At 54.1% G+C, this 17,393-nt stretch overlaps 1 protein-coding gene across 3 annotated transcripts in view; it reads left to right on the forward strand.

Annotated features, from left to right (window-relative positions):
- The window catches only part of RRBP1 (ribosome binding protein 1), a 76,670-nt gene that overhangs the window by 46,973 nt on the left and 12,304 nt on the right, over nt 1-17,393 (forward strand). For all 3 annotated transcript variants that reach the window (XM_079783508.1, XM_079783510.1, XM_079783509.1), the window contains exons 5-12: nt 4,250-4,402; nt 5,231-5,349; nt 7,785-7,938; nt 9,707-9,845; nt 11,791-11,960; nt 12,180-12,214; nt 15,182-15,272; nt 15,961-16,053. In XM_079783508.1, coding sequence (XP_079639634.1) covers nt 4,250-4,402; nt 5,231-5,349; nt 7,785-7,938; nt 9,707-9,845; nt 11,791-11,960; nt 12,180-12,214; nt 15,182-15,272; nt 15,961-16,053 — 954 coding nt within the window. The remainder of the gene's footprint in view (nt 1-4,249; nt 4,403-5,230; nt 5,350-7,784; nt 7,939-9,706; nt 9,846-11,790; nt 11,961-12,179; nt 12,215-15,181; nt 15,273-15,960; nt 16,054-17,393) is intronic.

The following is a 17,393-nucleotide window of genomic DNA, read 5'->3' on the forward strand; positions in this document are numbered from 1 at the left end:
GCTCCGTGGGGTGGCGGCTTCCTTCTCAGGACTAGGAATGCAGGGTTGTTAAGTAGTGTGAGATGGAGTCATTGGCCTGTTCCAAGTTATGGGCCATCGTTTTAGGGTCTACACCCTGAACAGGAGGGTTGACCCACAATTGTTTTCATGGGGCAGAGGGGGCTGCTTTTCTCCCTTTTCTGCTGTCTCTCGAGCAATCCTGAGGGAGAGCCTGGCTCCTGTGTCAGCTGATGGCTGGTGTGTGACGTTTGTACTCAGTGAACAGCAGTCACATGAGTCAGGACACATGCACAGGGGCTGCTCTCCCTGTCAGAACTCACTGGGGCTTCTCCCTCTCCTTCTGAGGAGAAAGTTCTGGTGTCCCAGCCCATGGGCTAGGTTTTGCCAGCACAATGCTGAGCATTGCCCTCTCCCTCTCCCTGCTCTCTGCCTCCTCCAACAGTGCAGCAGGTGCAGGGGATGGGCCTCCGGATGCCCCACAGTGTCTAGGCTGCAGCCCCTCCTCTGGTCACCTTCCATCTGCTCTTTTGAGAAGACTCAGAAGTGAAGCAGCCTGAGTTTCTGTCCTAAATTGGAGGGATGTGGCTTTGAGCCAGATGGCATAGTTTGTTTGGTGGGGAAGGCAGGAGTAGAAGATGAGCCTTTGGTTGGTTACTCTTGGTTAATGCTCTGGCCAGGAGAAGGGGGGGAAAAATGCAGGTCTCTGTGGCCTTCACTAGAGCTTGTTAGCTTCTGCTTAGGGCAGAGGTGTGGGGGGCTCAATATGTGGCCTTCACACAAGTCCATCTTGTGTTGTTGGTTAAATGCAGGGTGGCTGGAGCCATTTGCCCTGCGCCCAAGAGCCAACTGCACATGTCTCTTGGGGGGCTCAATATGTGGCCTTCACACAAGTCCATCTTGTGTTGTTGGTTAAATGCAGGGTGGCTGGAGCCATTTGCCCTGCGCCCAAGAGCCAACTGCACATGTCTCTTCCTGGTAGACATGACATAGTATGCCCTAGGCCCGTGGTCGGCAAACTGCGGCTTGCGAGCCACATGCGGTTCTCTGGCTCCTTGAGTGTGGCTCTTCCACAAAATATCATGGCCTGGGCGAGTCTATTTTGAAGAAGTGGCTTTAGAAGAAGTTTAAGTTTAAAAAATTTGCTCTCAAAAGAAATTTCAATCGTTGTACTGTTGATACTTGGCTCTGTTGACTAATGAGTTTGCCGACCACTGCCCTAGGCCAGGAGCATTTACACCATGGAAGTGGGCCAGCTCTACAAATCAAAGCTCTTTCTCTAAGAGCCAGCCAACCAGCACACCATTGGTTAAGAGTCTGTGGTTTAGGGGAGCCATTCTTCCATACCTTCTTACTAGACAAACTGGGAAATGCCTGTGAAAATTTGTTGATACCCCCAAAGTAAGGTTCAGGTGAGCAAAAAAAGAAGTGAGTGTTCCCATGGCTGGCTGGCATGGGGTTGCCTGGCTAGTTCCTTGTGCCTACCGCCTTGAATTTAGGAAAGGCTGCAGGTGTGATGAGTGAATAAGTGCAACCTCTGACGGTGATGCTGGCCTCTCTTGCCCACTACTGGTGTCTCCGGCCACTGTGGGCCAGTGAACCATGCAGGAGGAGGCCCCTCAGACACTGCTCCTTGTACTGGGCCACATACTGCTCTCCCTCAGTGGTGGCTGCTTCACGAGATTGCCAAAACCACATAACAGCTAATCTACAGATGCTCTCCTCAGTTCTATTATATGTCTAGCCCTCCCCTGATAGATCTCCCTGGCAGCCAGCTGCAGGGGCCTGTGAGATATGCAGGGGTGCAGCCCTTGGTTTCATTACTCATCTCACCCTCCAGGAATCCAGGCCTTGGCTCATAGGCGAGGAGATGTCTGAGGTGCGTCCAGCCCTCCCTCCCCTGACTATCCTCCTCCCTGCAGCCCAAGGAGGTCCTCTTGGGCTCTCAAGTGCTAACCTGGTCCTGCGAGGCACTCTTTATGCTCTGCCATTAGCCTCAAATGCTCTTCACTGCTGAACTGGCTGGGCATTTTTTCCCTATCCCTGAAGACTCAATTTGCTTTCCCTCGGGAATCCTTCCAGAGCCCCCAGTTTCTTGTCTCAGCACAGAGGTTGCCATCGCAGTCATGTGCCATTGTATCTGTGCTTGGTGACTCTGACCTGCTTGCTTGGCTCAGTCTAGCAGGCCGCCTGTCAGCAAGTGGCTGCTGAGGCCTGGGGCCAGCTAAGAAGACACAGCCTCTGACGGCTTTGGCATGGTCATCTTTCCTCCCTGTGCTTCTGGAATCCATGGACCTCAGGTTCCTGCATTTCTCTGTTGAGAGTTCGAGGCAGAGCTGATGTGTTGATTTCATTTTTGTCGTGTCTCCTAGCCCAGGACCATGAGGCAAGTTATATGAGAAACTAAATTTTGGAAAATGTGGAATTTCTCCTCTCATGAGGATCTGGTTCCCTCCACGTGTTTTCGTTTTCCTTGTAGATTGTTCTCTGTGACAGATCCATGCTTCACAAATGTGTGAAGTCTCAGCAGAGTTGGGCTCAAGGACCATTTCAGGCATCAGCTGCAGGAGTTAACAGGCATAGGCAACCTTGACCTCTGTCCTAGCCTTCTGACAGTCTTCTGGCCTGTGCCTGGGTTTGAGGAACCATGCATGGCTTTGGTGCAGCCCTCTGGAAAACCATCTTTCTAGCTGTGGTCTTGTTAGGCACCAGGTGCCCTGTCATGGGGCCTCTGTCCTGAGGTAAAGCTCTGGACTAGACCCCATCCTGTGTCCTCTCAGCCTGGGAGATCGGGGCCTAAGTCATGCAGTCAAGAAAACCCTCAGGGAGGTGTGCTCCCAGGGATGGAGTGGGAGATATTCTTGGTGACAGACCCTTTTGATGGAGCTGCCTGCTGTCCATGCCTCACCAGGCTTTGGAAGCTCACACCAAGCAGGGCCCACTCTTGGACTGAGAGCAGAGTACCGTTTCTGAGCCAGCAGTGCTTGTGCTGGTGCCAAGCCTCCTCTCCCAGCCCAGTCAAAGAAAACTGGGCTCCAGTCCTCCAGTCCCCAGCACCACTGGGGATGCATTTCAGGAAAATGAATCTGACCTTTGCAACTGAATTTACAGTTTGACAAGCAAGAGGAATACTGGGATTCTGAGGTCTTAGGAGAAAACAAAGCCAAGGAGGGCTAAACAAATGCCCTGAGGAAAAGCTGGCCTTTCTCTGCCCTTTAAAAAAAGCCCGGAGGCTAAAGGAAGGGAAATCCCATTAGATTCTGCTGGCCTAGGGATCCCAGCTGGATGCCCGGAATTGCATGAGTCCTGCCCAGAGTGGGGATGACTGTCCCTAGACAGATGCTCATTGCCAGCCTCTGGGTGTCCATTAGTTGTGGACAGCAGAGGTGGGCGGAGAATGATCCAATGTGGCTGCACCACCTGCTGCTGGTGTGGCTATGGGCACTCCAAGGTCTCTCTGAGCTTTGGTTTCTTCCAAGCCTGGATCCTATCTAGAAGGCGTCTCCATGTTGCTCCGTGTTGCTAGTGTGTGAAGTTTTGCTGGGGGAGCTGGCAGGGTCATGTGTATTAGAAGAAGCTTGGTGGAGCTTTGAATTACCACAAAGTTGCCCTGCCCTGCCCTGGTTTAGAGGTGCCGGGCCAGCCAAAGGAGTGGGGCAACTTTTCATTCCTCCCACTTTCTGGGACCCTTGTGGACTCACATCCTGGTTCATTGTGGCATCCGACACTGCCCAGAGCAGACATTCCCCCAAGGAGGATTGAGTGGCTGCCCACACAGCCGGGCCCTCCAGGAGTGAGGCTGATCCCCCAGCCATGATAGGACGGGCAGTGTCCCCACCCCAGCCGTCAAACTTGGAGCCTGTCAGTCCAAGTTTGTAGAGGTAGGTGTTCTGGGGCCTGGATGTCAGGGACCATGCCAACTGGAGTGTTGTAATCCCAGCAGAGTTGAACAAGTGTCCCTGGAGAGCCTAGGAAGAGAATACTGTTTACTCAGCTCTTGCTGGTGTCCATATCCATTGTGGCCAAGGCCTGACATCCAGCCCTTAGCTAGTCAAGCCAGCAGGGTTTTCTGGTAACCTCTTGTCTCCTGCTTGCTGTCTGCTGTGGCTGGCGTGGATCTGTCGGGACTCAGGAGACGGGGTCTTGTGTACTGCTTGGAAGCTCCTCCGAGCCCTAGCTCCAGGGTTCTGATGACCTCAGTCCTATCTGATAAGCTCTTGCCCCTGCCTAACTGGCTCTCTGCTTTCTTCAGGAGTTGGCGGCAGAAAAGGCAAAGGCAGCAGCTGGAGAGGCCAAGGTGAAAAAGCAGCTGGTGGCCAAAGATCAGGAGATGACAGCCGTGCAGGCCCGAATGCAGGCCAGCTACCGGGATCACATGAAGGAGGTGCAAGAGCTACAGGGCAAGGTGAGCAGTGGTGTAGGGCCAAGGAGGGCTGGAGTGGTCGCAAAGGGCGGTTGAGGGTGCCCTCGGGGGTAGAGGTGGGGGTGGGTCTATAGAATCTGATTTGTTTTTGAAGGAAACAACTGTTTTTATCTGGCCAGATAGTGGCAGCCAGCCTACCTTGTATATTTAATGATACTAACTAGGAAAATGTAACATACATTTTAAAGAGCTCTTTTTGAAAATAGTCTGGTCCCAAGTGGCCAGCCCTATGTCCTGTCTCCTGGGTGCCTGTGGGTCCAGTTCTCAGCCTCCATGTGATCCTAGAGTAAAGCTGGCTCTGCCTTTTCCACTTGAGGTTAGAAAGATCATCTAAAGCAAAAGGCTCTGAATGGGGGCAGGGGAGGCGTGTCCAGCTTGGCCTACGGAGTCAGAGCCCTGGACCTCATCTTCTCAAACCGGTGCTCTGCTCATGGTGGGCCACAGGAGGCCAGAGGCAGGATCCCAGGCTTCCTGGGTAGTTTTAGGCTGTGACCATGGCTATGTCCTTTGTCTCAGACCTCAGACAGAGTGTGTGGAGCATGTCTGGTACTCTGGGCTGAGCACTGTGCTGCCTGGAGGCCTCAGGGGAGAAAGGAGGTGTGTGGTTGCGGGGGGGTCACTCTTGGTCCTGAGCTCCTGATGCTAGAGCTGTTCAGTTTCCAGACTCTTGTTCTTAGGGGTCCTGCCCACCTCATGTGGGGAAGCAAGCCCTTGGGGGTTTTGTCTGCAGGCTTGTTATCTCACTAATCTGGCTCCAGAAGTCAGCTCCCTGTAAGGCCAAGCAGCACTGATACCCATCAATGGTTTTAGGTCCGGACACTGCAGGAACAGCTGGAGAATGGCCCCAACACACAGCTGGCCCGCCTGCAGCAGGAGAATTCCATCCTGAGGGACGCCTTGAACCAAGCCACGAGCCAGGTGGAAAGCAAGTAAGCTCTCAGTGCTCCCAGTCGGACTTGGCAACAGCACAGCCCAGAGGGTCTCCAGAGCTGGGAAGGGTCCCCGAGCCTCCTGCAAGGCTGCAGCAAGTGCACTCTAGTTTCTTACTGGATCTGGGACTGTTGGGCACTTCTGTACCTCCCCATTTGAGGCTCCATCCTCATCCTCCTTCTCTTACCTGGTTCTGAGCAGCTGAGCCTTCCAGCGCATGGCTGGCATCCTCTCCTGTGGTCAGGCTGCAGGGAGGGGTGAGCTCCAGCACACCCTTGCCCATGCCCCTGTGATCAAGTGCCCCTCAGGTCCTGGTTGGTGCCAGCATCTGCTTTCCTGGACAAGCAGATACTATTTCCATGTCTGTCTTCACAACATCCTGATTTGAGGCTTTTAAAAACTCCTGATTATGACCTAGAGTATCAAGGCTGAGTGGATTGTCCAAGATCAGAGTTTGATGTGGTGTAGGGACCTGCTGTGGGCGTGAACGCTTTGATTCTCCACTGGGAACGAGGTCTGTGCTGGAGGGACATTTGTTTTTGATTCATTGGTGACAAGTACTGCTTCACAGCACACCAACCTGGCCTGTTTAGCAGAGTTCTTGATCTCCGCTTTGCCTCTTGGGACGGAAATGCTAGCAAGTCCACAGCAAGTGGGCAACCCCAACGGGCAGTACAGAGCCTCAACCATGTTCTTGGAGGAAGGCCCCTGCATTTTTTTTTGAGTCACATTTCTTTGCCTCCTCTTGGCCTGAAGCATCCTGAAGGGACTTTCTGGAGATCTGCGTTGCCCCCAGAGCATCTCCTTTTGGCAAGAGGAGAACTGACTTAGGCAGAGCACGGGCACCCTCAGTGGGTGTTTTAGCTGGAAGTCCAGGGGACAATGTTGGCCTAGGATCTAGACCAGGGAGGCAAATCAGTGTTCGCATGTCTGTTTTGCTGGTGGGCCTCCTAGCATGGAGTGAGAGCCAAAGGCTACCCTCCCCAGGCCGGTTTCTTCTCTCTGGAGGACCCCTCTGGGTGTGTACGCATCTCATCTCCAACCTGGCCCATCGGCGGGTTGGAGGTTTGTGGCAGGTTCTTCTTGGCAGCCACAGCAGGTGAACATGGAGATGGAGGAACACTCTGGCTTCCCGTCGCGTAGAGTTTGCTGTGGCGTCAATCCTGGGGAAAGCTCCAAAGCACGGAGACCTGTGGTCATGAGGAGGCGGCTGCTGACTCTGTCAATCTGTGGGAGATCTGCCCATGTGGATGGGTGTTCCCAGGCCCCTCCCTAGCTGCATATCAGTCCCAAGGAGCTGCCCACCCAGCCTCCCACCTTCATCCAGGGTCCTGGAGTCTAGCGGTTCCTGTGAGCTTTCCAGTCTTGGATCTTTTTTAAAAAAATATATATTTTATTGATTTTTTACAGAGAGGAAGGGAGAGGGAGAGAGAGTTAGTTACATCGATGAGATAGAAACATCTATCACTTGCCTCCTGCACACCCCCTACTGGGGATGTGCCCGCAACCAAGGTACATGTCCTTGACCAGAATCGAACCTGGGACCCTTGAGTCTGCAGGCCGACGCTCTATCCACTGAGCCAAACCGGCTAGGTCTCCAGTCTTGGATCTTACTGCTGTAAAACCTGAGCTGATGGCCCACAGAGGGCTTTGGATGGCCTCCCTAGTTCAGATGAGGAAACCCAAGTCCAGAGGTGGGACTCTCTCACCCCCAGCCGCAGATAGAGCTGGTCTTGGCCAGGTTTCCTGCCTCCCAGGCTTGTGGACAGTCTTGTCTGGTGCTGTCCCTTGGCTGGGCCGTCGGTCCTGTCTTAAAGAGGTGTCTAGTGAAGGAGGCTGGCATGCTGATTACCTCTTCACACTAGGGAAGGCAGGTGTTGAGCTGCCCCTTTTTTCCTGTCAATCACGTATCCTTTCCTCCCTCCTGAACTTCTCCCTGGTCCTGAGATCCACCTTTTATGCAGTGTTGAGAGCTCTGTTCTGTGAAGGGCCTCAGCCTCCCGCTTCGGGTGGCCTCCAGTGAAACAGGACTCCCATGGACTGCTGCCCCCAGCCCTGCAGGGGTCCAGGCAAGGCAGCCTGCATCCCAGGGCTTGTTTGGACCCTGGTTGGTAATGAGGAAAATGTGTCTTACCTTTTTCTATCTGAATTCCCAGATGTCTGGGAGGGGCGCCTATGGGATCTTTCAGTGCACATTTTGCTCTTCGCTCTCTCTGGTCCACACACCATGCTGGTAAAACCCCACCTGTCTGATAATGCAAGAGGGGCTTAGTGATAGCTCCAAGATTCAGGCAGCTACTTAGGAAAGAGCAGGTGGCCCGGAGGGAGGGCTCATATCACGGCCCCAGTCAGCCAGGGGCAGCTCTCAGGGCTGGCAAGAGCTGACTCGAGCCCTCTTCTGTCTGTCAGTTGGGGGCTGGTGACTGTCTTGCAGGCAGAACGCGGAGCTGGCCAAGCTCCGGCAGGAGCTCAGCAAGGTGAGCAAGGAGCTGGTGGAGAAGTCGGAGGTGGCACGGCAAGAGGAGCAGCAGCGGAAGGCTCTGGAGGCCAAAGCAACTGCCTTTGAGAAGCAGGTCCTGCAGCTGCAGGTGAGTCAGAGTGGCAGCCACTTCAGTGCATTGTTCACCCACCAAGCCTGTCTGAGTAGCAGGGACGGGCCAGGGCTGCCCAGCCACACAGAGTCCTTCCAGCCATGACTGACAGCTGGAGACTCAGGCAGGACGGGAGCTGGAACCCTCAACCCTGGCCTTGTGAGTAATAGTGATAGCTTTCTAGCTTCAAACGGGTGCTTTCTATGGGCTGCACATTGTTCTAAGCACTTTACAAGCATTAACTTAGCTAATTTTTATTGTAACCCTGTGAGGTAGGTTCTATTACTATCTTGAATTTACCCATAAAGAAATTCAAGGCATGGAGAAGTTAAGCAACTATCCCAAGTTCACACAGAGGCAAGATTTCAACCTCTGCGTCTAGCCTCAGAGCTGTTTGTTCCTCCATACTTTCTGCCACCGCTGGTACCACAGCTCTGGTCATAGCCATCCAGACTAACGTCAGCAGCCTCTGGCTTCAAGGCTGGGGGAGGGTTCTTCCTTCTCAGCCTCTAGATGTGGCCTGGAAGCTCTGATTTCCCTGGAGGATGCCCTTTCACCAGAGGAAGGAAGATTGTCAGTCCCCCTGTTCCCAAAGTGCCCTGGGGCAACATCTAGCATGGCCCCCCTCGCTGGCCTGTTTTGGGGCAGGTTGACAGGGTGTGGGGGGCCTGGACATCGTGCCTGCTTTTCATTGAACTTTTCTGGGTAACAAGGAAATCCTGCCATCCTGAAGGGCATTGGGTCCACTTTCTGCCCAGTCATTAAAGCTAGGCGGTAGCACGTGGGGCATTGGGGCTGTCTTGTGGAAGGGACTAGAATGACACACAAAATTGTAAGACTGATGTTTGTGTGAGTACAAAAGACTAAAAAGGCATATGGACAAATCAACACGGTTTGGGTTGTTCAGGTGAAATCAAGGTGGGTAACTGGTGGTTGCTGAACTTCATGTAAAGCAGGTCCACCCAGACGAATGAAATCAGAGCCACCTGGGCTGTGATTGTCTTAAAGGCTCCCAGATGGTCTGGTGCTATCACCACCGCTCTAGTGACCAGGGTGTTGCCATTCCACATGCCATTTGTAAGGATCCTGGGGCCAAGGCCTGGGCCTGGTTCTTGTCAGTAAGCCCCAAACTCTGAGCAGCTCCTGCCCTTTCAGGCCTCAGGCACTATCCAGCCTTGGACCACACAAGGGGGTCCATTCTTTCCCTTCTTGACACCAAAGATTCTGGGAGTGGCTGGCCACTGGTGCTGAGGGAGACCAGGGCATGGTATTGACATTGAGGCCCCTAGTGTCTCCTGTGGGCTTTCAGAGCCCGGTTTCCCCATCTGTAATATAAGCATGACAGAAGTACCTGTCTCGGGTGGCTGAGGATTAACCATGTGGCACATACACAGTGCCTAGAACAGTGCCTTGCACAGAAAAAGAGCTCAGTAAATGCGATCTGTACAAAGGCCCACTCAGGAAATCTCCACATTAGGCTGGGGGTTTCCGTTGTAGGAAGCATCTCTCTGTGCCATGCTGAAATGAAAATGTTTTTTTTTTTCCTTTTTGTGACTATCTTTCACCTGAGGGTCCTTCACCCTGAGCCAGCTCTTCAAGGGCTCCTGGCTTTACCCAGTGGATGAACTGACTTGAGAAATTCAGGCGGGTTTTATAAAGGTCATCGGGGTGGATGGGAGGGTGTTCTGCGTGACCTCAGAGCTAGCTGAGGGTCTGACCTCCCTTCTGTATCCTCATGGCTCTTTTCCCTCTGCCCACTCCCCAGGCGTCTCACAAGGAGAGTGAGGAGGCCCTGCAGAAGCGCCTGGACGAGGTCAGCCGGGAGCTCTGCCGCTCGCAGACCAGCCACGCCAGTCTCCGGGCAGACGCTGAGAAGGCCCAGCAGCAGCAGCAGCAGCTGGCCGGTAAGGGCGAGGCTTGGCTTGGAGGCCCAGGCGGGGTGGTTAGGGTCTGTGCAGGGGCCAGAACCATAAAGAGAGCCAGTCCTGTTGGTCTGTGAGGCAGGGATTGTGCCCTGTCAGGGGACAGGTGAGGTGCAGGGGTGAGGCTCCCCCCCATGGGAGAGTTGGATTGGGGTGGAGTTTGTGAGGGGTGGAGGTTATAAAGGCAGGGTATGGGGAGGACGGGGGCGGGGGAGGGCAGCCTTTAAGGGTTGGGTGATGGCTGAAGGTGCTGCCGTCTCCAGCCTTGTTTGCTGTGGGGGAGCCGGGGCTCCTGAGAGCATTGCTGGCTTTCTCAGCTGCCTTCTTCTGGACCTTTCTGGCTCTCCTGGCTCAGTTAGCTCAAGAGGCCAGGTTTGGAAGGTGGGTCTATGGTCCCCCTGTGCTCATAGGTCTGCTTCACAATCAGGAGGGGATGGCAAAGTCAGGGGCACCCAGGGCCCCTAGAGAAAGAAGACAGACAATGTCAGCGACAGCTCCGTGGTCACTTGCTCAGTATTTCCTGAGCGACTGCCATGGGCTGAACACTGCTGTGGGTACCCAGGGCATGGCCAGGGGTGAAGCAGTGGGCATCTGTGCAATGTTCCAGCAGGAGAGACAGACATAGGTAGATAGACACATGTCAACAGGGTCAGACAGTCTGTGCTCTACAGATTTCAAATAGACAGCATGACCTAGAGCAGGGTTGACAGCTGTTTCTGTGAAGAGCCAGATAGTAAATATTTTGGGTTCTATAGGCCAGATGGTATCTGTCACAACTGCTCAGCTTTGCTGCCATAGTGTAGAGCAGCTCCAGACATATAAACAGACAGGTCTGGCTAGGTTTCAATAAAGCTTTATTTACAAAAATGGGTGGTCCCTGGGCTTTGCTGACCCCTCCTCTCATCGCCAGGTGTGGCTTTAGAATCGGCAGTTGGGGAAGGGGGCAGGTGTTTAAGTTGAGATATGGAGGATGGAAGGAAGGGGCAGAATGGTAAGCAAAGGACTCCTGCAAATGGGAATTTGAACTTAGCCTGTACAAGAAGTAGAAGGTCAGCGAGTAACTGAAGCAAGAAAGCAAGTGGGCAGTGTGGGGCCAGATGGGTGACCTGCCCTGTGAAGTGTTTGGGTGCAGTGTTCAGTGATGGAAGGGTTCAGAGTTTGGGGGATGGCATGGTCCCATTTGCACTTCTGAATGCTTGGATGCTGGGTTGAGAACGGACTGGAAGGGCAAGAGTGGTCCAGGGGACCAGGAATAAGGCTCTTGCAGTCATTCAGGCCGAAAGGAAATAGTGCTGGGCCCAGTCACAGAGGTGCTTGTGAGGGAAGGATGGACTTGGCAGACAGTCGATGTAGAATCCATAGGCCTGGAAGAGGAGAGAGAGGTGGGAGCCCAGGAAAGCAGAGCAACCGGGATGGGGAGGTTGAAGTGCTGGATTTGAGTTGCCTAAGCAGAGCTTCGTTTGAAAGTATCAGGCAGCTAAGCCTTGGTGTGGGGATGAGACCAGAGCTTTGGGACTTTGCAGAGTCATAGAAACGTGGATGACATTTAGAACCATGGGACTTACCTGAGGTCATCAAGGAAGGACACCCCCAGAAGACCCCTGCCCTTAGTCTCAGCTAATATGAGCCAGTCTCATAGAGAACCAATTTTTAGAAACTGCAACTGAAATCCATTCCAGATTTTCATCATTTTCCCATAAGTGCTCTGAGGGCATTTTATTCTACCCTAACAAGTCCTCGAGAACAAAGCCGAGGTGTGACTTTCTCCAATAGCTAAGGAGATGCCCAGGGGTCAGAAGTAAGTCTTAAACCCCAGACACACGGAAGCGGCAAGGAGTTCTCGGTGCCCGTGTGCTGAGGGGCAGGCATGGTGTCCAGCCCAGGCATTTGCTGCCCCTGACCTGCCCTTGCTCCCCTTCTGGCCCAGAGCTGCACAGCAAATTACAGTCCTCCGAGGCGGAGGTGAAGAGCAAGTGCGAGGAGCTGAGTGGTCTACATGGGCAGCTCAAGGAGTCCAGGGCAGAAAATTCACAGCTCACAGAGAGAATCCGGTCCATCGAAGCCCTGCTGGAGGCAGGCCAGGCCCGGGATGCCCAGGTCAGCTGGCACTTCCTTCCTGGGGCTGACAGGAGGGGAGGGAGAAGGCCATCAAGTTCTGAACTTGACCTGGACACCACCACCACCACCACCACCACCACCACCACCACCACCACCACCACTGTGTAGAGTGATGAGAGCAAATCCCCTCCCCCACCACCAGTTGCCAAGTGAAGTGAGACTCACAGTGACTAAGGAGCTCTCTGTCTCTCATTCCAGGCCAGCCAAGTGGAGGCCGACCAGCAGCAGGCACGGTAAGTGGAGGTGGAGTGGAGGGCTGCAGCCTCAGCACAGGGTGGCCCAGGACCCTGGGAGCTGGAGCCATCAGTGGGGCACACAGCTCCCCTGGAAGGAGCCCCTTTCAGAGGCCCCTGCCTTTCTCCATCCCTCCAGTGACAGGAGAGGCCTGGTCAGGAAAGAAGGCAGCCTTGCAAGTAGCTCCTTGCCTTCTCTCAAGGAGCAAGACCAATCTGTGTAGAGAGTGCCAGGTGCCTCCTGCCATCTACCCATCTCTCGATTGGGAGGGGCTAGTTGGTTGGCAGTTCTCTGTCTACAGACTTTAGAGACTTAAGTCATAAATCAAATAGAAAGATGGTTGCACAGCCTGAATGGAGAACCTGGGAGGCGGCCCAGGCTTTTTGCGCAGATTTGGGACGTCAGTACAGTTCAGAGCTGACCCAAGTCGAAGAGTCATTACTCTGCTGGCAGACCTGTTTTCCCTGTGTTGGCCCAGCACCAAGCGGTGCTCAGGGACTGTTTGCTTTTGTTAAGGCCAGAGCCCACATCTGGGTTAGGTGGCTCAGGTCAGGGGGGCCAGAGTCCTTGGGACTGTCACATCTGGGGTATGTGTCCCTCAGCAGATGCCCAGAGGCTCAGGAGGTGAGCCCTGGCTGCTGTGGACAGGGGTCCACAGAACAGCCATGTGGGGGTGAATCAGGGAGGATATCTCTTGCTCTGGCTGCCGCTACCAGTGAGTCATCTCCTTGTACCTCCTAGCCCATGGCCCATGTTCCCTGGCCTCAGGCTCCAGGGTTTGGGGGCTGGGGAAGGAAGCCAGTTGCCCAGCGGGCCCAAAATGCCTTGCAGAACCCAGAATCAAACCCTCTCCAACTTCCTTTTCCAGAAAGGTTGGGGGGATCTTTGTTTCTCATGGTATTTGTTGCAATAGAGAGGTTGTATTTGTTTAGGTTTTTGCTGTTGTATTTAAAAAAAAAATAAAAAAAAAAAAAAATATATATATATATATATATATATATATATATATATATATATATATATATATATATATTATTGATTTCAGAGAGGAAGGGAGGGGGGAGAGAGAGAAACATCCATGATGAGAGAGAATCATGGATCAGCTGCCTCCTGCATGCCCCCTACTGGGGATCGAGCCCACAACCCGGGCACGTGCCCTTGACTGGAATTGAACCCAGGACCTTTCAGTCTGCAGGCTGACGCTCTATCCACTGAGCCACTCCAGCTGGGGCATTTGCTGTTGTATTTTAAGGTCAGATTCTGGCCATGCAGCGAGTTTCTAGGGTACTTTAATCATGGTACAAATAGGGGTCATTCCTATTCTTTGCATCATGCAGATGTGTTTGGCAGAAATTTTTTTTTTTTAACTTCCTTCTTAGACATGTTATCTGAAAGTTGTATCTAGGCCAGGCCATTCTGTTCTGGGGTGGAATTGAGGGATCGTGCCCCAGACAGTCTAGAACGCGGACAGTGGCCTGCTGAGTCTTCTTCCTCAGGGCCTTGTTCTCCTGAAGGCAGGCTGTTGCATAATGCAGCTGTGAGGGTGTGAGGGGTCCCATATAGGAGTTTGGAGGGTGGGGTCAGGGTGCTGTGGGCCTGAAACCAACATCTAAGAAATCGACAACTGTCTTTAAGGCCAGATGCAAACTGTATTTGGAATTAAAATATGAGGTGGTTGGTTTATAGTGGATGTCCAATCCCAGATAGAGAGGTTGGGACCACCAGCACGCTTGGCTCATGCTGGAGTTGTGGCTGCTCCTAATATGCATTAGAATAGTGGTTATCAAAGTGTTTTTGGTAGTTGCCCACAATAAGAAGTACAAATCTGTATGTCCCCCCCTGGTGGCCGTGGCAGCCCTCTGGCAGGAGGTCCTTGGTGGGGCTTCTGTCCCTGGGGCCTTCCTGGTCCTAAATCTCTTTTTTTTTTTAAATCCTCACCTGAGGGTATTTTTTCCATTGTTTATCAGAGAGAGTAAAAGGGAAGGAGGGAGGGGGAGAGAGAGAGAGAGAGAGAGAGAGAGAAACATTGATGTGTTAGAGACACTTAATTGGTTGCCTCCTGCACGTCCCCCCCACCCCCCAATGGGGGCCGGGGATTGCCCTTGACCGGGAATCGACCTGGTGACCCTTCAGTGCATGGTGTGGGTCAACACTCCAACCACTGAGAAACACCAGCCAGGCCTAGTCCTAAATCTTAATGCACAAGATGACATATCCAAGTGTCCATTTGAAGCCCATTCCTCAGAACAGCTAGTACAGTTATAGTGTCAGCCTTTCACCTTCTAGATGATGAGATTGGACAAAGTCCACTGGGCCATTGCGTCTGGAAGAAGGGTGAGAAGATGAGGCCTACATCTTGCCAACCCTGTGGTCTCTGGGGGTCGCACCAAGGGCACAGACTGCAGGAGGAGTCCTTGGATCCCACAGAATTAGGTTTTGGACTAAGCATGGTCCCGCTGTACGCAGTGAGCTGCCAAGAATAGCGGTGCTGAGTCTCTGGGTGTGCAGGCGCCACATGAGTCTATAGTTCAGATGTCCTCGGAGAAGGGCCAGCTGACAAGTTCGGTGGGGACAGAGCAGGACCAGGTTGACCAAGAGCCATGTAACGAGGCAGTGGGCTTGGTTCATTAGAGGAAAAAGCTTCTCTGAAAGCCCTTCGTCACGGCCTGTCCCTGCTCTGGCCCCCGTGGCTGCTCTGACCCCTGCAGTCTCTGTGGCCATAGTCATCAAGTGGGACTCTGGTGGCCTCAGAGGCCTGCACCCTGGTCCCTGGGCACATAGGATGAGTGAGGGGAGCGGGTGGCAGTTTGGTCTTTCCCAAAAGTTTGTGCCCTGGGAGGCAGTCGGGAGTGGGAGGTGCTCCTGGCTAGGGTGGGCACCCAGGCAGAGGAAGGGTCCCTCCCTAGACAAGACTGTGGGCGTTGTGTGCCCTCAGAGCCTGCAATGACTCCACTATTTCCTTTCAGCCTCAAGGAATTGGAGTCCCAGGTATCATGTCTGGAAAAGGAGGCCACCGAGCTCAAGGAGGCGGTTGAGCAGCAGAAAGTGAAGAACAATGTGAGTATTGGGTGTGTGTATGCGGAGGAGGGGCGGGGCTAGCTGCCTCTTTACATGCCATTGTGCTACTCACTGCTGAAAGCCTGCCTTTGGGGTCCATCCAGAGTCCCAGGGCAGACTCCCATTAGATCAGCGTGGGTCATGTGTCCTGGCACGGAACCCCATGAGGACAGAGATGTGCTGATGGGCCACTTTGCTGGGATCACATGGTCAGTCATCTTGAGGCTAGTGTCAGGAAACCGGCTGCCCCCCACCGCCCCTCACAGAGCCTGTTTCGGGTAGCCCTGTCTGCTCTCCCCAGAGGAGATTCCCCTTGTACCTCCATGTGCCTGGCTTGGCCAGAGCCAGCCAAGGGGTCAGTGCTTACTGTTTGGTGACAGGAACCTCTTTTTTCTTAGGAGCCAGGCTGGCCCTCCCTCCTCCAGAATAGCATCTCCCTGAAAAGATGCCCGCCCTCCTCACGCCCTGTGCACAGCCACCCCAGAGTGGGCTGCGGCACCTTGGCCTTGTGTTGTCTGCCCCAGAGAAGCCCAGGGGGTGTGGCCCAAGAGGAAGGGCACTTTGTCCCTTTGGGGTCCAGAGCAGGGTCGGGAGGCTCTGCCCTGCTGAGACCCTCTGAGGCAGCTCCTGGGGGATGTGTAGCTGCTGCCCCGTCTGGCTGCTGACTGTTCCCCATCTTCCCCCTCAGGACCTCCGAGAGAAGAACTGGAAGGCGATGGAGGCCCTGGCTTCAGCCGAGAGAGCCTTCGAAGAGAAGCTGCGCTCCCTGACCCAGGCCAAGGTCAGTCCCAGCCTTAGACATGCCTGATAGTGAAGACTCAGTCAGCAGCACCTGTGTAGTTTAGCCAACCCAATACTCACCAACTGCGCGTAGCACAGCCTTGGCCCTGGCGCATCTCAGAGATCCACACCCGGGTCCTCCTCAGGGGCAGCACATGTGCCCGGCTCCCGCAACTTCCCTCCCTCCCGTGAGCTCGCCCTAAGATAATGGGTGTAAATGTACTTTTGATTGCCTTTTCTCACCTGGGCTCTTTGCCATCAGGAGGCAGAGATGGGCCATGGAGGCCGTGAGCTCAACATTGGGCCGTCTTTGAAACCCTGATATTTTGTCTGATCCTGCTGCTTTCTCCGGCCCTCTGAAGTCGTGGTGCAGCAGGTTCTGTGATTGCTCTCTGCAGTAAGTCACAGAGGGGAAAGACATCTTTGGCAGCACTTAGGCCTTGAAGGCCACGTTGGTCCTGGGTTCTGTGCAACCCGGGTTGGGGAGAAGGCAGGCATCTGTGTCCGGGGCCCTCACATCACTTCTGAAGCTCTGGGCTGGGAGCCAGTGCTGAGGCTCCGGCCGGGCATGGCCTGCAGCAGCAGCAAGTGGAGGCCTCGCCCATCGTGTCTCATGTTTGCCGTTTTCAGGACCTTTGCAGTGACTTCATGAACCTTCAGGAAGCCCCTGAGACGAGGGAGGTGGAGGGCTGGCCTCGGGTCCCATTGTGGCAGCTGTACCTAGACTCCCCAGGGTGTGACCTGACCTGACCTTTATGTGGCAAATGCAGAACCTATGACTAGAGATGCCACCTGATTTGCTTGTGGTCACGCAGCCAGATAAAGACAAGAGCTGGCCTCTGGGTCCACTGGCTCTGGCTTCGAACTCCCACGACTGGGGGCCTGAATGGTGGGCATGAGGTTGGGGGTCTGTGGCAGGCATTGTCTCTGGGTCACTGGTGAGGCAGAAGGGTCTGCTTCTAAGACTTCCAGACCATGTGGGCGCTGTGGTCAAGCTGGTGTCCGTGGCCGTCCTCCATGAGCACGTTGCAGAACACCAGTCACAGCTCCTACCCGGGCGGCGCCCTAGTGCTGCCCCTGGGCCCAGGCCGTGCGGAGAGTGTGGCTGTGGCAATAGGTCCACCTGCTGTGGTTATTAGAAAAACTGTTTTAGCCAGAAATCTCCTGTGGCCACCACCGCCCCCCCCCCCCCCCCCCCGCCCACAGTGTGCAGAGAGGGGATGTTATCTGTCTCCAGGGGGCGCTGCTGTCCTAGGCTTTATAGCTACTTTGGTCCTTCATGCTTTGAAGAGGAGCCTCAAGGAGGACCACTGGGGCCGCTGGTTGAGTGCGGCATGGCCC

Source organism: Cnephaeus nilssonii, assembly GCF_951640355.1.
Source record: "Cnephaeus nilssonii genome assembly, chromosome: 11".
NCBI lineage: Eukaryota > Metazoa > Chordata > Mammalia > Chiroptera > Vespertilionidae > Cnephaeus > Cnephaeus nilssonii.